A 20,935-nucleotide genomic window follows, 5' to 3' on the forward strand; every position below is an offset into this window, starting at 1 on the left:
ACGTAATTTTGTATTCTTTTTTATTAGCAATTTCTCTTTTTGTTTACACGGCTGTACACTGTATTCTGTTTTATTTATTATTATTTTTTGTATGTCTTGTTTTTTGTCTTAAGTAAAGCCCCTTGAAATGCTACCTTTAGTATATAAAAACAAATATTATGATTTCTTTTTACGATTTTTTTCAATGTACTAAAACTCTTTATCTCCAGGATTAAATCACTAAATTTTAAATGCGTTTTCTATGTGTGGACTGCATATATCTCGCTGTATATGTTACAGTGGCAGGCTGTCTAGACACGTTTTAAACTGTAAGTTAAGCCAATCTGTCCAGTTTACTATCTACATACAGTAAATATAGCCAGAAGAAACAAGTATCAATCTCTGGAGGGAACTGCAGTAGTCCGGTGAGGAGGTTGAGACGTCCACGGTGAGGCATTCCCATGACCACGTCTGTCACTCCACTGTACACCGCAGAGCGGAACAGCTCGTAGAAAAATCCCATCATGCTCTCTGCTCCCTCACCTCCATATCGTTTAACAGTGGCAAACTTGGTGGCTAAAAAGTGGTCAAATTCCTTTAAAAAGACAACACAGGAGACGCACATTTGCTGATACCGGTGTAATGTGTAATGATTTATATGTTATTCAAAGTGTTACAGGCATCCAGGCATTCAAAATAAAAGTGACTAAATGCAAATGGCTGTGTTACCTGTGATTCAAGCATCAGTTTAGCCAGCTGTCTCCTCTCCTCCGGTGAAAACGCCTCTTTCTTGAGGTCCTCAAATCGGTCTGCAAACCATTCTCTTTCCTGCAAGCTCTGGAGCTGAGTGGTTTCCACTGAGATTCTCCCACAGTACGTTCTTTCCAGAAAGGCCACCACCTCTTCAGAGGTCGCCTTGACTTTCCCAAAATGCCGCAATCCTGGAATGATGACAAATAAAAATGTATAGGTGCATCTCAATAAATTAGAATGTCATGGAAAAGTTCATTTATTTCAGTAATTCAACTCAAATTGTGAAACTTGTGTATTAAATAAATTCAATGCACACAGACTGAAGTAGTTTAAGTCTTTGGTTCTTTTAATTGCCACGATTTTGGCTCAAAAACCCACCAATTCACTATCTCAACAAATTAGAATACTTCATAAGCCCAGGTTTCTTTGACAGTGGCCTTCAGCTCATCTGCATTTTTTGGTCTCTTGTTTCTCATTTTCCTCTTGACAATACCTCATAGATTCTCTCTGGGGTTCAGGTCTTGGTGAGTTTGCTGGCCAGACAAGCACACCAACACCACGGTCATTTAACCAACTTTTGGTGCTTTTGGCAGTGTGGGCAGGTGCCAAATCCTGCCAAATCAGTCTTATAAGCTTTAAAGGCTATTACATGGCAGCCATAGATTCAACAAACAATATAATAAACATTATAGAAAATTAAACTTAAAAAAAAAATACAGATTTGTATAAACAACACTATATAATTTTCTTTAAATGTACGTTATAAAAATTGAAAATTGTCACAGAAAATAATTCTGACTAATCACTTTGTTTAGAAAAAAAGCACATTTACAGTGACACACTGACAATGCGAGTGTATGGGGCAAGACACTGCACTGAAAAATAATTAAAATATAACAATGTATTTTTGAATAAAAATAACAGTAATACTAATAATGACAATTATTATTTAGTCATAATATATAAATCACTTGAGGCCAAATTGTTCAGCCCTCCAAACTAGCACAGCAAACTTGGAAACTTGGAAGGGGAATTTTTTTTTTTTTTTTTAATTGTAACCAAAAATTTTATCTGAATCAATCAATCAAACAATCATTTTTTTTCCAAAATGTATATATAATATTCAGAAATAATACTAAATTAAAAATAAACTAAACAAAAAATTATTTGAAATAATATTAGTAATACAAGTAAAAAAAAAAAAAAAAAATCAACACTATTATTAACCAATTAATAACATTATTATAAAATAAAAAGTGTTTTAATAAATACAATAAGTGCAAATTTATACATTTAAACCCTAATGCCTTGCCCAATGTAGGCTTCAAAAGTAATTAATATGCACATTACATTTCTGCAGTAAATTGAAGGACGTGTAAATTATTTCTTGTGCTAATCTACATAATGAGATATAGCCCTATATGACTAAATACATACTTGCCATACCGTTCGCACCCGGAACATTCGTTTAGTAAGAATTAAGAAGCATTTTACGACCAACTTCAAAACTATGTGCCAGGAAACTCACCAGTGGTGTTGAGGACTCCATGAACGACTCCATTCAGCAGGCTGACCTCAGGCACCCTGTCCAGCACAGGAGTTTGGGGAAGTAAAGGCCCGTTCACACCAAGAACGATAACTATAAAGATAACTATAAAGATAACGATATTACCGTCCACACCAGCGAACGATATCTTCTGTTTATTCTAAGCGCACGCTCGTCTGCCGCTTTAAGTTCTCGAGCGCGTTACAGCAGGATGGATTCTGATTGGCTGTCAATTTTTTATCGTTCATCAGCTGGAAAAAATCGTTTTGAAAGTGATTCCAACGATATCATTTTTCTTTGTCTTTATCGTTATAGTTGTGGTGTGGACGCTGCTGTTCTTTAATACTGAAAACGATTTTTAGAACTATATCTTTATCGTTATCATATGTAAAAGAACAGATTAATCGATCCTTTGAACCGGTTGTTTGAAATGAACTGTTCAAAAGAACCGATTCGCGACAATGAGTGGGAATAAGCATCACTAATGCACAAAGGCAGGTGGGAGGTGATGATTTACTCACCGTGATTGGTTTGTAAGAGGGTTTGGATAGGTCAACTGGTTTATGCCTATTCAGAATATGTGTAGTCTTTAGCAAACTTCCCAGACGTGTTTGGACACTTACAGTTTGGCAAAGATAGTTTGTTTATTGGTGATATTGTAGGACAACTGCACAAACGGCTATTTTTTATTAGTTTTTATTTTATATACATACATACACACACACACACACACACACACACACACACACACACACACACACACACATATATATATATATATATATATATATATATATATATATATATATATATATACGCATTTACCAGAGAAAGAAAGTTTATTATATGGTCTTAATATAGTCGTAATATGGTCTTTATATTTTGTTAGCAATGTACACATTGAGAATTATATTAAGAGGATGGAACCCTTTCACATGTTAAAAGGTATTTGCTTTCTTTCTTTCTTTTTTTTTTTAAGTTTCTAAACAGTCACTGCCTTCTTTGTAATGTTAAATTGGGCCAGAATTATTACTGAATAAAAGTTCTCATGTTTTTCTCATTTATTTATTTATTTATTTATTTTATGGTTGTTTTTAAATGTATCTACGTATTTATTTAGAATAATTAAAAAAAAAAAAAATCTAATATTATTGGATATTTGGTGTACCAATAAGATTACAAACACTTTGCTTCCACCTATAGGCAGACATAAGCATTGCAGGCTCTCACTGCTCAGAAATGCCAGTACAAGTAAAGTGACATACAGCCAAGTATGGTGACCCATACTCAAAATTCGTGCTCTGCTCTGCAAAGTGCGCACACACACCGTGAACACACACCCGGAGCAGTGGGCAGCCCTTTATGCTGCGGCGCCCAGGGAGCAGTTAGGGGTTCGGTGCCTTGCTCAAGGGCACCTCAGTCGTGGTATTGCCGGCCCAAGACTCGAACCCACAACCTTAGAGTTAGGAGTCAAACTCTCTAACCATTAGGCCATGACTTCCCCAACATACAGAAAAAAATATTTAAATAATTACCTCTATCTCTAAACCGAAGGTGCTTAAACATTAGTCAGTTAAGATCTACAGTATGTCAACATCTAGAAATCTATTTTAATTAAATTTCTACAATTCGAGGGCTGGCATATCTGGTCCCCAAACAGCTTAAAGCTTCACTAATGGAAAAATAAAAGCTTTTCTCATTAATTTATGAATTCTGAGTTGCCTATAAGGCACAATGAGATTGCATGACTTCTCTGATATTTCATGTATTATTTCCCTTTCACAGGTCTGTGGTTGGGAGGCAGCACACGAATGTCCCCCAAAAAATACAACAAATCACCTCCTCCCTAGTCCACCCTCCACGTGTACGCGGTCATACACGCCTCCCAGGCAAATGTACTCTGATTTTAGTCACGCACCTCCTCCTAATCGCCACACTGTCTTTTAAAAATGGACCCGGAGCAGTTCACAAGCTGAGCTCCAGCATGCACAAGATTACCTGCTGCTCATACAAATAGGACACAGTGTGTTTTAACATTTATTCCTTAAAACTAACTAGTCTGTTGTCATGTACGTTACTAGTTATTTTTTAACTACTATAAGGTGACTAGTATCTTTTTTATTTCATTAGATACTAGTATGTTTGTATTACATATTAGTTGCTATTTCTGCCACAGAATAAAACATTAAAAAAAAAAAGAAAATTGACTTTTTATCTCATAATTTCAGACTTTTTTTTTTTTTCATAATTCAGAGATTACATCTGACAAATTTGACTTTTTCTCCCTGAATTCTCACGTTACATATCCCAATTAAGTTTCTTTTTTTGTTTCTGGCATGGAATAATAATAAAAAAATAAAATAAAAAAGTAATAGTTAGCCTACTTTTTATCTAACAATTCTGACTTTTTCTCGGCAAATAAATAAGCTTCCTTATTTCTGACTTTTTTCTTTGAAGTGCAAATGAATATCTCACAGTTCAAATGTTTTTGCCCAATTGCGAGTTCACATCTCACAATTCTTTTTTTCCTCAGAATTACAAAAAAAAAAAAAAAAAAAAAAAAAATGAAGAATTTTGAGATCTAAACACAATTGCAAGAAAAAAGTAAAAATTGTACACTTACCATTTTCATTTTTTAATTCTGTGGCAGAAATGTTTCCTCTCACAGATTTTTTTTTTCTCAGAGTAATTAGCATTTCTGAGGAAAGAAAAATCAGAATTGTGAACTTTAAACTCACAATTGCAGAAAAGTCAAAACTGTGTGATAAAAAGTTTTTTGTTAATTATGTGGTGGAAATAAGCTTCCATAATTCCTGTAGTGAAAAGCAACTATTTAATGAATTCTATGGAGCCATTTGGTTCAAATATTAACTTTTCATTTCTAGTTCTAGTACTAGTATTTATTTTTTAATAATAACTATTCCACTTTCCAGCATACTACTTATTAGATAGTATATATTTATTCCAATACACTAGCACACAATTTTAGGCCTAACATTTAGTACATTAGTTAACTTACTAGGCTATTTACAGTAGCTATTTACTTAACAGTATTTACTTAGGCTAATGACAGTAACCAGGTCGTTTGAATAGTTGTTGAATATAAGATGTTTATTTTTTGAAGGACAAAGAATGCATTGTATAGTGATATTTTCAGGAGCCTGCAAGTAGCGCTATTCTAGTTTGTTTTAAGGACTACGTGCTAAAACGGCTTGTATTGTGTCTTCCACCCCGAGAACATGTTGAGTTTTTGTTCGCGTGGAAACAGATTTTAGATTGAGCTCTGGTCCTGTGAATGAAAGACCCTCCCTTGTTGCTGCGACGCCTGTTTCTTCAGACCGTCATCACAAGCGATCCGCTTCAATGGGACTTCGGGCTATTCAAAGCACCATCGATTGTGCCTGCCTTTTTGAAGGCCACTAGAACTGCTGGAGGCAAGATCTGCTGCTGGTTTGTCTGTTCGTTCTCAAAGAAAACGGACGTGTAGCGTTTTTTCTCTCTTTTTTTAGGGGAAGCTGTAGCACAATAGGGACACTGGAGTTATGAAGGATCGACGGATGACTGGCGCTGTCCGTTCAGCACCAACTTGCGCCCAATGACACCGTAAAAAAACCTTCCTGACTCCCTTAAACCCGAGCCGGGGGGTCAGGATATTGGGTTATTGGAGGGAAAACGCGTCCGCATCTGTCCTTAGAAGGCATTCAAGTGTGTGAAGGGTTTTGGATTTCTATTGTTGGCATGGACACTTTGAGACGCACCTGGCACGATCGAAAACACATTTGAATTTTCTCAACATGGGTCCCAGCGGTATGATGACGGTCCATGGGTTGGAGATATGACTAGAGAGGTACGCGATGGGCCAAGGGGACGACAAGGATCGCATCGTGATCAACGTCGGAGGAATCAAGCACCAGACCTACCGCAGCACCCTGCGCACCCTGCCCGGCACTCGACTCTCCTGGCTGGCGGAGCCCGACGCGCCTAATAACTTCGATTATGATGCGAATATCGGGGAGTTTTTCTTCGACCGTCACCCCGGCGTTTTCGCCCACATTCTTAACTATTACCGCACGGGCAAGCTGCATTGCCCGGCGGACGTGTGCGGACCTTTGTATGAGGAGGAGCTGGCGTTTTGGGGGATCGACGAGACGGACGTGGAACCATGTTGTTGGATGACCTACCGGCAGCATCGAGAGGCGGAGGAGGCTTTGGACAGTTTCGCCGGGGTTGCTCTTGAACTCGGACATGAAGACCCAGAGCCTGAGGGGGTGGCTGAGGCGGCCGAGGGGGATGAGGGTGTTGAGATGACCCGGAGACTGGCGCAAGGCGACTCGCCCGATAACAGGTCCGGGCGCTGGAGCAGATGGCAGAAGAAGACGTGGGCGCTCTTTGAGGACCCGTATTCCTCAAAATACGCACGGGTGAGTTCATTGAGAAATGCTGTTATCTGTTTTCTGAAAAAGCTATGGTTTGCTGGGCATCCAGTGTGAAAAAATGTCCCAAATTTCTGTAAGATTTTAATCTTTATGTCAAAGAAAAATGACTTAGAGAAGCTAAATGTAATAACTTTATTATATAGTTGAATATAGCAATGCCTGTCGACAATTTAGTTTATAATTCATTTAGCAATTACTAGCAATTTCTAGAAATAGAATTGAATGATTTTATACACACACACAATAAAATTGTAAAATATTTACAAAGAATAAATACAAAATACTATATAAAAGGTATTTAAAATATATTATTTTATTTATATATTATAAAACTTGAAAATATTTAAGTAGAGTAAATAAAAATAAATAAATACATATGTTTATTCATTTATTGGAATAGGATAAAAACAAATCATCATAGAGGAATTAAAAGGAAAATAAATAAACTAATAAATATAATAATTATATATATATATATATATATATATATATATATATATATATATATATATATATATATATATATATATTTTTTTATTTATATAGAAAATGCCTTTTATAAGTCATTGTTTACTAACATAATTTTGAATAATCCTTTTTTTTTTTTTTTTTTTTCGTGTAATGACCAATCACACAACTCCATGATACCACAGAGAGTATGTGTGACTACTCATGCCACAACTCTGGGTGACCTTGAAATAATACCCACCTTCTCTTTAGTGAGATAACAGAAGGCATGAGATGGAGCCATAAATTGTCATGTACTGCCATGATTTTATGGTATAAAATAACTCCATTTGTTTTCGAGTCTTTACCACAGTGCACATTAGTTTTGTTGTCTCCTCTGCCTGATGATCAAGCGACTGCGAATTGCTGATTGACTAGGGGCTGAAAATAAAGACTGCTCACATCCTTGCTTGTCCATACAGTTCATGTTTTGTTCAGGAGCACGCTGCCACTTACTGCAGCTGGCCTGTTTTGATGTGTGACAAGTAGCCACTTCACCCCTAGAGACAAGCACACACACAGATACACATACACACAACCCCAAGGCACGCAAACACTAAAGATGCACTTGCATAAAGTATGCAAGATGGGCACTTGTGCTGTAAAAGACACACAACCCTTGAGATTTTATGGGCATTTCATTAGCTCATTTCAAATGTCAGCTCTTTGCCCTCACCGCTGTCCCATCATTGCTCTCAGCAGGAAGCCTATAAGCTCTTAATCGGAGATGAACGCCATCCCAACATTTCTACAAGTTTTGGCAGCCAGGTTAAAACAGGTCAGCTCTACTGACTCTATCCCACCGCTTTGGCACTAACAGAGCCGGAGATGGATGTCCTCCAAAATCTAAGTGAGCAGATTGTAGAAAAAACTTATATATACAATGGTGGCCAAAAGTTGGAAGTTAGAATAATTACAAATTTAAATGATCAAAAAAAAAGTAATATATTCAAACAAAATTACCATTTGTTTGATCAAAAATATAGTAATATTGTGAAATATTATTACAATTTCAAATAACTGTTTTCTAATTGAATATATTTTAAAATGTAATTTATTCTTGTGATGGAAAACGTAATTTTTCAGCAGCATTACTCCAGTCTTCAGTGTCACATGATCCTTCAGAAATAATTCTAATATGCTGTTTTGCTGCTCAATTGTGATTGGTATTGAGTTATTAATAATGGTTCTTATTATTATCAATAAAAAATAATAATTTTGTGGAAACCACTTTTTTCAGGATTCTTTGATGAATAGAAAGTTCATTGAACTGCATTTATTTGAAATGGACTTTATTTTTACATAACATTATAAATGCCTTTACTGTCATTTCTGATTTATTGCAAACTTCCTGAATTTTTTTTTTTCAGTATTCATTTTTCAGTTATTATTTCTTTTCTTTTCTTTTCTTTTCTTTTCTTTTCTTTTTTCTTTTCTTTTTTCAAATCATACCTACCCCAAATTTTTTAATTGTTGTGTATCACAGTTTCCATAAAACATTAAGCTGCAAAAACTGTTTTCAGCATTGATAAAAATAATAAATGTTTCTTGAGCATTTGAAGACTGAAGACTGGCTGATGAAAATTTAGCTTTGCTATCACATGAATAAATTACATTTTGTAAAATATATTCAAATAGAAAACAGTTCTTTCAAAATGCAATAATATTTCACAATATTGTTTTTACTGTGTTTTTGAAAAATAAATACAGCCTTGGTGAGCCTAAGTGAGGTCTTAAAAAAAAAGTTACATTTATTTCAAACTTTGGGCCACCCATGTAGAAAGAGTTTCATGTAGTTTTTGAATGCAGATGATGTGTCTAAACAAAAAAAAAAAGTGTAGGTGAGACTTGTTTTCTAGAAGGAATGTATTATTCAGTTGGCTGTGTGCTGCTCTGCCAGGAGCCAGGCTGTCCGACACTGTCTGCCGTAGCAGAGAGCTGCTGGAGTTGAGGAAAAGTGTCCCGGCTCCTGGCAGCACCACAAAGGAACATGAACCATGCTGCCTGATAGCAAATCAAGCAGTAATGGGTTGATGAAGTCCACTTATGGACATAGTCCACAGCCAGGATTTGTGACTTAGATAATCTGCATGATTTTTTTTTACCTAGTCTGAGTAAACGCTGATGTGTGATGGGAAAGTTGGGCTTCTGCATCAAATATGCAGTTCTGTCAACGGTGCTGGGTTATTTTTACCACGTTTTTATAAATGCAGCACCTCTCTGCTTCTCAAGTGGAGGCGGCTGGTAAAAATATGCCATTTTCAGATGAATGAATTGGGATGTTGAAGTGATGGCTGGACTCCATGTGCAGAGGTGGTGTGGTCAACCTTGTAAACTGCACTGTATTGTACAGTATGTCACGTTTCTTCACTAGATTTTCAGAGTCAAGTCAATTCAGTTGTTTTGAGTTATTTTTAGGTCGCCTACATCAGAAGGAATATCTTAATTACATTAGAACTTGACAACTCAATTGCTTGCTGTGATCACTGATGACATCTTTCTTTATCTTTATCTAAACTAAAAGCTCAAAAGCCTGGGAGGGAATGCATTTTGTGTAGATAAGAAAAAAGGTTTAGGCTTTTTATAGTAAGAAACTGACAATCAAGGGCAAGAATGCTTGAGTATTTGTCAATGTTTTAAATAAAATAAATGCATATTTTTCTGAATATTAAAGAAACTATGTTATAATATGGTTAACCCTTCTTTTGGATATTGGAATACATTTAGTGATTTTGTCTTTTCCTTTTTTTAATATGTTTTCTGTGTTTCTGTGCACTAAAACAGATAGATGCTGCATGAGCTAAATGTTGCAAACTTGGTGTTGATCCTCTTTCAAAATAATGATGCTCTAGCACTGTACATCAGTACAGGATCAGGTGAAAGAATGCAACTAAGGATTTCGTCTTAGTTGCATGTTTTTTGAAATATAACAGGAAATAGGATCATTTTGAGTGGGGTGTCCTGTTGTTTTGTGATGTTTGCTAGTTTGTACTTTGCATTACAAACAACAGATGCCACTCTGCGGTTGATAATGTGTCCTGTCGTTCTCCTACAGTAATGCCTGTGAGGGTGTGAATGTTACAAAACTGTTCAAGAACATGTCCAGGTCATATTTGACCCCAAAATCAAAAATGAGAAATAATATATTTTTAACACAATTAAGTCTACCATTAAGCCTTAACTATTACATTATTATTATTATTAATTTACATTACACATTTTCTTTTACATTAACATTAACTTCTTTATACATATATGTATATTTTTTATATTATTTTCTAGACAGTTAATACCCATTCATATTGATGTAATGCAGTTTTTAAAATTATATATAATTACATAAAATTAATTATATTAAATATGTGGATTAAATAGGAAGGCATTTATACATCGTGTTAGTATTTGTTATGATGCTTTATGTTGATTAAAATAAAGGAAATTATTTTACAGTATTTCTTTTGAATTCAAAATAAGTATTAGTCTTAAAAAATACTTTAAATTTTCTTTAAGAATTAATTTTTTATTTAGATAAATATCTTATTTTATTTGTTTGTTTGATGTAAAATGTGTCCGGGACATAATTTTCTAAGATTTAAGGAAAAACCAACCAGAATTAAAAGAGAAGATCTTTTCTTGTTAGGGTAACCATGAGCTAAATTTTTGTCTTGTTGTCTGTTATGCAGTAACAAACAGATGCCCCTTATTTTGGTGTAAATGGGTCAGGCTTATTCTAAAACCCTGTTCAGAACCCGGAATATAAAGGCCTATCGGTTCAGACTCTGTCTGCATGCATGTAGACTTGTCCAGACTCATCCTCACAATAATTATCAAGCTGCACGTCATTCATTAGTTTGCCCGGCTGGTGTGTGTATGAGTGTGTTTAATGAGAACATTTCATATCTCAGCAGCATCAACAACACATCAGTTCATAAACAAACACACACTTGCATGCAGAATGAATCAGCGCTGGGTCGCCCACCAACTAATACAGTTACCAGCACTTTAAGTGAGTTTCAACATTCCCAGCACTGCAGCTTTCACGTTTTTTTCAAGTGCTGAAAAATGAAAATGGGCTCTTTAACTCAGATTAAATGGTTGCAAATGATGACGCTTTAGATTGACCGTCAGTATGCCTGCTATCAACGTCCCTATGGGTGTGATAAAGCACTAGATTTACTGAATGATAGAGTTCCAGAAAGTTTCTCAAGACTCTATTAATGTTCACTAGGAAACTGTTAGAGATCATGGCTGGTTAGCATGGTTGCATTAGCCCCTGCTGGTAGATGCTGTAACTACAGCATCTGGACCCAAAAAAGCATTTTCTCCATTGACAATCATTCAAGATAAGACAGATAACATTTTTTTTCCCAAGCAACATACAATATAACTTGCAATTATTTCATGATATTATAGTATATGTTTGTATGGAGAGATAAGACAAGAAATGGATTGTCACTTCAAGTCATCAGTGTGTGATGGAAGGGCAGAGGGGGAGAAACGGATCATGTTGTGTCCCCTGACATCAAGAGGATCAAGCTGTTCTTGTGTTTATCTTGATCAATGGGAGAGTGAGGATAAAACGTTCTTGTGGATCAAACTTTTGCCCTCTGGGATTTGCAAGGTCGTGAGAATATGCTTTGGCCCTCAGTTTGAGGAGAGCAAAAGTGATTCAGCAGTTAAATGTTTTTACAAATATTTGAGGTGATATATGTAGCAGTTGTTATTTTGAATGAATTACACATAATGAATAGGCCACTGGCTTCTGTGAGGGAGAAAAAGCAGTTGTGATCACGTAATCCATGTCTTACCTTGATGAATTATTAACTGCTTTTTTACCGCCCCAGTCCAATAACTGTCCGCCCAATGCATATTTGATACAAAATTGGAAAGCACTTGTGAAAACGGCAAGTTCCAGGTACAATGGCATGCATCTATAAAAAGATGACTATTCACTCTTTAGCAAATAAAGGCATTGTTTGTGGAGACGGGTTTGTGAAACACAAAAATGATCCTCTTTATTGATAACCTGTAGAACAAATGCTAGCATAGTAGTATTGTTTATCCTTTTATTTTTGGTTGTAACTAGTAGTCTTTGTTGGGAAGTGCAGTATTGTCATGTTAATCCATTCCTTATGCTGTACGTCATCTTCCAAGGATCATTAGGATATCAAGTTGTATCCCACATTCATCTTTGAATGAATCAGAGCATAATTACTCTGGAGCTGTAGGAAATTATGTCAACACGAGCTGTGATGTGAAACTGAAAAGTTACTCTATTTTACACTTTTAAGAGCCGTGCTAAAACAGTTCGGGCACTGTTAACAACATCTACAAGAGGAAATTCAGATATTTGCAATTTAAATCTCTCTTGCATATTTTTTCCATCAAAATACACGGATTCTTTTGAACTTTCAGATTCTTTTTGCTGCCAAATATAGTTCCTTCATTTCCATAACTCAACAGCTTTTTCTACAGGTCAAAGTGATCTTAATTAGTGGCGAAAAGCCGTTATTTATGTGCGTTTTTGTGTGTCTGTGCTCATAGGCTTCTTCAGACAAAATGTTTCTCCTCCCTACAAACACACAAAACAAACAACACACATCTAAAGAATAGTGTCTGTTAGACTAAGCACTGGCTGACCCAGATATAAACTGCATGTGGAAGAAGAATTTATGTAATAGAAGAACCCGAAGAACTGAGAGGTGTTGTTAGCCGTCAGAACCAGAGGCAGATCAGGGCAGAGAATGCTTTGAAACATCATGAAAACATAGTATATGAACAAAAAACAGTATTATTTGATACTAGCTTACATATTGTAAATGCATATAGTTGAATGAATGAAAATCATTTGTAATTGTTTATTGTTCAGTAATGATACAATGAAATTTGGTCATGAGTTGGCAGAGTGAGTTGTTCGCAATCGTTTGAATGAATCATTTACAAAAGTGCTAATTCTAGAATGGTAGATTTTTATAATTGAAAATAGGTCAAGAACTGTAGTTTTGTTTAGAAATGAACATATTGGTAGTGGTGTTTGCCAAGGCATTGTTTATATTCAGAGTTTAGTGATTTGAACAAGTTCCAAGCATTAAACTTTGGCTTGTGATTAGAGAATGATACATCAAATCGTGTACTGTTGCTATTACTCTTCTAAATGATCTGACTTACAATTTTTGCCTGGTGGAAGATAAAATGGGTGAGAAAATCCCATACATTAACATTAAATGGAGCAACCAACACTTGATAAGCAGCCGCCCAGAAAAGCCCTAGTATTGTACTAGCGACTTCTAAACAGGCAAGCACGAATCAACCAACACATGTTATTCAGAAAATGGAAAAATATTGTTAGTGATTATTAAATTCCAAAAATGCATTGAATTTTCATTTTTTTCCATGTTAAATGCATTTCCCCAAACCTATTATATATGTGCTGATGGATGATTTGTCATTGAGATTCACAGCCCTAACTTAATATTTTATTTCAGCTGAATAATCAATTCATATATAATGGATGGAACTTTTCTCAGTCGCAAGAAGATCCCATATAGGGAAAACATGGGCAACTTGCACTTATGTAATTCCACCACTATCCAGTATTCCGTCATCCTGTGGTGGGGGTCCCCTTCTGAAATCCAGTTCCATCTGTCTATGCTTGTCATTCTATCTTACAATAAGCTGCAGTGTAAGTGGTGCAAGCCTCCCCCATCCTCTTTCAAAACACTCGAGGGACTATCTCACCAAATCTGCATGTGATAACCTTGCCAGAGGCTGACCAGAAGTCCCTGGTGAAGGGAACTATGGTTAAATTTATCCCAAAGTGGTGGAGGGCAGTTATATCGGTGTCTTACTCTCATTCTATGCTGAGCGTACAGTGACCTTGAGTTTCAGCAGCTACTGTACTTCTGTTAAGCCCCCCGTTTGTTGACGTGGCACTTTTCAGAAGCATGTTGAGAAACTGAAGACGTGACATTATCCAAGTATACTTCCTCTGAATTCTGCTGAAATGGGCGTTTATGAGCAATTACTGTATAAGTGTTTTCATGATATTGTAATTGGATTTTTTTTTTCTGCTCTGAAATTGGGAAAACCTATTTATAGCTGAACTGTGTGTTACAGCTGTTTTGTAAGGAACTCAAAGAACAAACATTAAAGGAACACAAAAGCAGGATTTTTAAGAATTGTACTGATCGCTTTTTGCTTGTGGCAGTTACAATGAATAGGGAATGTAAGATTTAAAAACCCCACAAGAAGGTTATACAAGTTTAGGGTGAATAAATATTGACATTAGGGTGATTAAATATTGAAAGAATAATCATTTTTAGATGACTATTTCATTAAGGTCTTACATAACGTCTCTCTCTTTTTTCCCACAGTGGGTAGCATTTGCATCTTTGTTCTTCATTTTGGTGTCCATTACCACATTCTGTTTGGAGACTCATGAGGCCTTCAATCCCATCATCAACCGCACAGAGACTTACACGGTGGGCAATGAAACACTGGAGCATGTTTTTTCTGAGACGGAGACCATGGTGCAGTTAACCTACGTTGAGGGTGTCTGCGTTGTGTGGTTCACTTTTGAATTTCTAATCCGAGTGACTACCTGTCCAAACAAATTAAAATTTGTCAGAAATACCCTCAACATCATCGACTTTGTGGCCATCCTCCCCTTCTACCTGGAGGTAGGGCTGAGTGGACTCTCATCCAAAGCAGCAAAAGATGTGTTGGGTTTTCTCCGTGTGGTGCGATTCGTTCGAATTCTCCGTATCTTCAAGCTAACGCGACACTTTGTGGGTTTGCGGGTACTAGGGCACACACACCCTCCCAGTACTAATTAATAAATAATCCATCATCATCATCATTTCACTCGCACTCGGATAATTAATCTTTGCCACTATGATCTACTATGCCGAACGTTTTGGAAGAAACCTCAATGATCCTGACGCCAGTAATAACACACACTTCAAGAACATCCCCATTGGCTTCTGGTGGGCTGTGGTAACTATGACAACCCTCGGCTATGGCGATATGTACCCTCAGAACACTCATACCACGCTTCTGGCATGCCACTGTGCTCAACTGTGCGCACTGGCAGGTGTGCTTACGATTGCCATGCCTGTACCTGTAATTGTGAACAACTTTGGCATGTACTACTCCCTAGCCATGGCTAAACAAAAACTACCAAAGAAAAAAAATAAACATATCCCACGAGCACCTCAACTGGGGTCTCCCAACTACTGCAAGTCAGCTATTAACTCCCCACGACCCAGCACACACAGTGACACATGCCCCCTGGCACAGGAAGAGGTTTCCGAGATCAGATACCAAGGTAGGAGCCAATATTTTAGAATCTGTAAATTTCTGTGAATGAGACTAAAATGTTAACCTTAAGGGAGTCATATCGTAAAATTGTTTTCTCAGAGGTTCACTAGTTTGTCTTGTTTTTTTTTTTTTACCTTCTTTCTGACCGTAGAAGTAAGCAGCTCATTTTTTGCTTCTATACCTTTAAGACTTACAAACAATCTCTTTAGCATCTCCTTATTACTTTACCGCAGTTGAATGAGTCAGTTTACTGCACACTGATGAGTAATATTTGTAACAGCATTTCAGTAGATTGACTTTTTGGACAAGGGGACAGAGTCTCTCAGTTCTAAGACTGCAGTATATTCACATAAACAACTTTTATTTGAAAAGATCATGAGATTTTTTTATCATTTGACTGATCTGTTAGCTTAGCATGTTGATCTGCTGAGCTCTGGATGTTGATCTAGAATCAACTGAACTTGAGTTGGCTGCATTTGAAAAATTAATCTACTGGTAGGTTTAATTTTACACAAGAAACAATAAAATTTAAAATAGCTAAAATAATAAATAAAACTTTCCATCCAACTCAATGTATCTCAGTGGTTTTTCTCTTATGGAAGCTTACTACTACTCTAAGCTTCCACAGTCCAACCTAGCAATTAAGGGTAACTACACACTAGAGTTTATGCTATGTCAGAGAATGCTGAGAATGTTTTAATTTAAAAGGGCATGGTATGTATAAAATGAAGTAGGGGGATATGTTTTTTAAAACACATATTAAAAAATAACAAAAGTTTAAAAAAATGTTTCGGATTTGGATTTTCAAAATTTCAGAGAGTCCAGTTGTCCACTTCAACTTTCCAAGTTGTTGTGTTTGCACTTGGGAAACAGCATAATGTAGAAATGCAATATAATTTACAATATAAGTTGAATTTCCTACATGTAGGCTAGGGTTATTTATTCCTGCTCCTGGAGATGCAGTGTTTTACAGAATTCAGGTCCAACCCATCTTCAACAAACCTGTCTTTAATGTTTAAGTAATCAAAAGGTTAGCTGGTTGAAGTGTGTTCTATGGGAGCTAAACTTGTCAGGACAGTGGATCTCCAGAAGCAGGGTTGAGTACCCATGATGTGTTTTAGTGTTTGAAATTATTAGAGCCAGGTGAATTTGGCTAGGTGTACAATCATGCATTGTTGGAAAAAGCTTCTATCTTTCTTGCAGAAAGGGCAGTTTGGCTTTCAGGATGTATCGCAGCATTGATAGCCTGAAATAAATACTGCATGTCACCTTGCATCAATCTGTAATGAGTCATCTCTTTTTGCCTGTGACTGGAGATTTTAAAGTGAACGGGGAGCCGTCCAAAGCTGCCCTGGCCAATGAGGATTGTCCTCACATCGACCAGGCAGTGTCACCCGAGGAAGTCTTCAGCCCTGTGGACCGCGAGAGACCCTGCTTCCTGCTCACCTCCGGAGGAGAACGAGCCAATCACACGGGGGGGAGAGTCAGGAAGGGTACGTAACCAGCCAATCACTGCTAGCCATCAGAGCACTGCCAGTGCTGTGTCTGAAAATGGAGCAGCTGTCAATCAAAGATGCTCTTTCGGTGCAAAACGACAGACTGTCACTCAGCCTTCTTTCTTGCAGTCTGATAGCTCCTCAGGTCTGCTGTTACTCTAAGGCTGACAGGAAAAGCTGCGATAGAAATGACATATCCAAGTGAGCCGTCAACGGGCCTCTTTTCATTTATAGCTCAGTCTATACAAGATCTCTGAGAAGAACATTCAGTGCCAGTTTTTGCAAATGTATTCATGCGAATGCAGTACATTTTACAGTACGCATTTCAGGCAGATTCAGTGGACCACTATGTAAGGGTCCAATTTTAAATGAAAAAGTAAATTAATGTTTATGAAAAAAAAAACAATGGTTTTATAAAGTAAATAAAATAAATAAGCTTCAGTATAATGCCTAGCAGTGTGCTTGTTTGCATGCAGATTCACAATGGCGGGCGGTCCTGGTGATGGTGAATCTCACAAGAGATGCAGCATGGGATATGGGGCATGTGGTCACATGACAAGAACTCAGCCAGACAGAAGCGCTCAGAACAAACACCAACAGCCAACATAAGCTACTGGACAAACTAACATTCTAAACACAACATCCTATTTTATCATGAATCCCCATGATAAAACAATTCCCGTTAAATCCTGTTGAGTAGTTTTTTTTTGGGACACTGCTACCAGTATGCATAACACAACCAACTACAAAAAACAAGACAAACTAAGACTATCCTCTGCTACCAGTATGCATAACACAACCAACTATGCTGGTCTTTTCAAAAGGGTAGTCAAGATAAGACTAGGCCAGGGAATCAAACTCTTTCCTTAACTCTTGCAATAAAGATAACACCTCAAGCAACACTTTAGGATAGGAAAGTGTTAGACTAAGCATTAGATACAAGTGAAATACTTCTGTTACTTGTTAGCCCTGTAGTTAGCCCCATATTTAACAGAACCAGCATCATCTGGTAGCTAAAGAGCTACAGTTTCAGTAAACAGGGTATATATGTATGGTTGTTTCGTGTTGGGCTGATGTGTCTGGCTGAGTTCTTTGACGTCTCTCTGAACCTGTGTTGTTCTGTACAGCACTGTGAAAGCACCCCATGCATGCAGTAGATAGTTTGAAGCATAAAACGCATGGAGGATGATGCAGTTGACTTGGCAATCAGTCATTGTCAGCTGGCTAACCATGAGCATAAAAAGTACATGACAGGGCAACACTAACCAGAACTAATCTGCGCAAACACACCACATACAGTACACGCACCTCAGCTATCTGTCCATATTCCTACTTTAAGAACCATATTTGTTCAAAAGCAAACCTTGGCAGAGAGTCTTTGTTTAAAGTTGAAGGCTGCTCTGAGGTTTTACTGAAAGCCCTTTTTCTCTTCAAATGAGGTTATGAAAAGCCATGGAGCCATAGCAGCATGTCTGGAGGCGTGGCCTCAGTGTCGGCCCTGCCCTGCAGCCCGCCCTGTCTCATGCAGCAGGTCCACTCTCCCATCCCATCCATCCTGTAGCATGGACAACAAAACTAACCAATCAGAGGCCCTCGCTCTGCAGTGCTGCGCTGAGACGCCTGCTCACACTGTGTACCATCCATCTCTCATTAAAGTCTTCTTCATCTGAACTCCTCTTCACTTCTTGTTCCTCTTGCTTTTCCTCTCCTAACCCTCCTCTTCTTATTTCCTTCCTAATCCTCTGCCTTTCTCTTTCCCCTTCATTCCCTTTTCCTATTCATCATCCTTGTTCTTTTCTATTCTTCTATTGTCTCTTTTCCTTCATCTTCCTTCTCTCTTTTCTGTCCTTTCTCCCTCTTCTCACCCCCACCTTTCCATCTCCATCTCCCTTTCCCTTACCCTACCCTCTTAACCATTTTCTCACACTAATCTCCCACCTTCATCTTCCTTTTATTCATCTCTCACTTCCTTTTCTGCTCCATCTTATTTTGTTTACCTTCCTCATTTTGTTTATTTGCTGCTCCTTCCACTTCATCCTCTCTTCTCTTATCTGTTTTTATTGTTTCTTCGACCCTTCTCGTTCCTCTTCCTCCCCTTTTCCTCTTCCATTCTCTTGTCTGTTTCGTATTCCTCTTTCTCCGCCCTCCTCCACCCTCTTCCTCACATTTTCTTATCTTCTTCCTTTTCCTCTGACCTTTCTCCTCTCTTCTCTTCCATCCCTTTTCATCCTTCATCTTACTTCTCTTGTCTGTTCTTGTATCTTTAGAAATTTCTGCACTTTCATTCTTCCCCTTCTCTCTCCTTCATAACTCCTCCTTTTTTCCCAAACCCTGAGTGTTTTAAGCTGTGGTTTTCAATAGATGCTATTGGACACCATTTAAAAGGAAAAAAGATGATACAATGGCTATTTCATATATGATGATAAATTTAATTTGAAGTGACACTGAACAATCATGATTCTAGTGATGCACGTCACCAACATAGAAACTTGACTGAAGAAACCTCATCTGCATTTGCATGCCTTGCATGGGAAACTATCTGAGAAAACAATGTAAGTTCACTGAAAATATGTAAGAAAAATGTGTTTTTTCATCCAAAGCTTCTTTAAATATATCTGATGCAGAGTATGATATCATTAACGATGACATACAAAATATGTAGCAATTGTTTTTTTTATTTTTGCAGACATTTTTTGCCTTTCCCCAAACTATGATCTCTGGTGTTTTTTTAAACACCCTGTATCTATTAGTAGCAGCAACTAAGCCAACCAACCTACTTACAGACAAACAAATATACAAACAAATAACAAAAAAAAAAAATAAACTTTAACCAAACCCTAAAACAGGCAAATCAAATTTAATTTTAATAGCAGATTTTGAATTACAATACCAGCTATTATATAAATACGGTTTTATTTTCACAAAAACCCATATTTTTCATAAATTCCGTTTCAAATGTGATTTATCTGGAATACATACTTGTGTATATCACATTTTTAAACACGTAACACTGTAGCAAATCATACAGACAATATACAATATAGATGTATCGTGCATTTGACAGAAAAAAAAAGTATTTTAAAAAAGACAGAAATCAGTGTACTTTTGGGATTACTTGGGGAGAGGTGAATGCATGCACTTTTATGCAAAAATACACATGCGAATGACAAAACTGTAAATATGAACCTTGCATGAAATAAATTTTGTATACAATCTGTATATAGACTCTGGTTTTCTTTGACAGAACATCTGTACATGACTCTCCCGGTTGCTTGGCAATAGGCTATGCCTGTATTGTGATGTCTCTTTGATCTTTCACCCCATCTTTATCACTGAGCTGTTTTTCCAAGCAGCTATTTTTGGACTTTACTGTCTGTATTTAAAATTGCAATTAGGCATCAGTGTTACTAGCTCATAATTCAATCCTGGTAAAAGGATGCACAATCACACTTGGATCTTGAAAGATTGGAAAGGTCAAAGAGAGAGCGTGTGACCTCCCGGTAAAGCAAGGGGGATTGAAACAGGAGAGCCGAGGCAGAACTAGCAGTGACCGTGCCCTGTTTCGCACACCACAAGGTAGCATGCCACAAGTCTTTAACCAAGCATGTCACACCATCCCACTGCGTGCAAGCCCAATCACAGCATGACCTGATGAGTTAATCGTATTAACAATAACCTGTAGACTTACACCGGATCTGAATGAATGCAGCATGGGAGAATGCATGGTAAACCCTGAGTTTACCATGAGCCTGTAAAGGAGGACATAGTCACCTGCTTGACACCTATCACCCTGTTTGCTTGCACGGTTCGAGGGACAACAATCTCGCCAGCATTCTCCATCCGCCCCCCTCCCCCATGTTTCTGCTCCTCTCTTTTCGTATAAAAATAAATTTCCTTTT

The 20,935-nt window shown here is 37.2% G+C and overlaps 1 protein-coding gene and 1 pseudogene across 1 annotated transcript; one reads left to right on the forward strand and one right to left on the reverse strand.

The window, feature by feature from the left end:
• Positions 1–2: 2 nt before the first annotated feature.
• LOC109067893 (probable 2-oxoglutarate dehydrogenase E1 component DHKTD1, mitochondrial) lies at positions 3–6,074 on the reverse strand. Its single transcript, XM_042715904.1, has 4 exons — positions 6,037–6,074; positions 2,261–2,316; positions 709–920; positions 3–574 (listed from the first exon to the last, which is right to left on the reverse strand). Exons 1-4 carry the CDS (start codon positions 6,072–6,074, stop codon positions 314–316), a joined length of 567 nt encoding a protein of 188 aa, XP_042571838.1. The 3' UTR covers positions 3–313.
• On the forward strand, positions 5,568–18,686 carry LOC109086701 (annotated as a pseudogene).
• Positions 18,687–20,935: the final 2,249 nt, after the last annotated feature.

This window comes from Cyprinus carpio, chromosome A25 (genome assembly GCF_018340385.1).
Source record: "Cyprinus carpio isolate SPL01 chromosome A25, ASM1834038v1, whole genome shotgun sequence".
In the NCBI taxonomy this organism is placed as follows: Eukaryota; Metazoa; Chordata; class Actinopteri; order Cypriniformes; family Cyprinidae; genus Cyprinus; species Cyprinus carpio.

Bases quoted from the DNA above. Each gene is read 5' to 3' on its own strand.
- LOC109067893 (XM_042715904.1), bottom strand. From the start codon at position 6,074: ATGTTGAGAAAATTCAAATGTGTTTTCGATCGTGCCAG. The intron at 921-2,260 runs GTGAGTTTCCTG...TCATCATTCCAG, and splicing joins TGGAGTCCTCAACACCACTG to GATTGCGGCATTTTGGGAAA. The intron at 575-708 runs GTAACACAGCCA...GTCTTTTTAAAG, and splicing joins AACTGATGCTTGAATCACAG to GAATTTGACCACTTTTTAGC.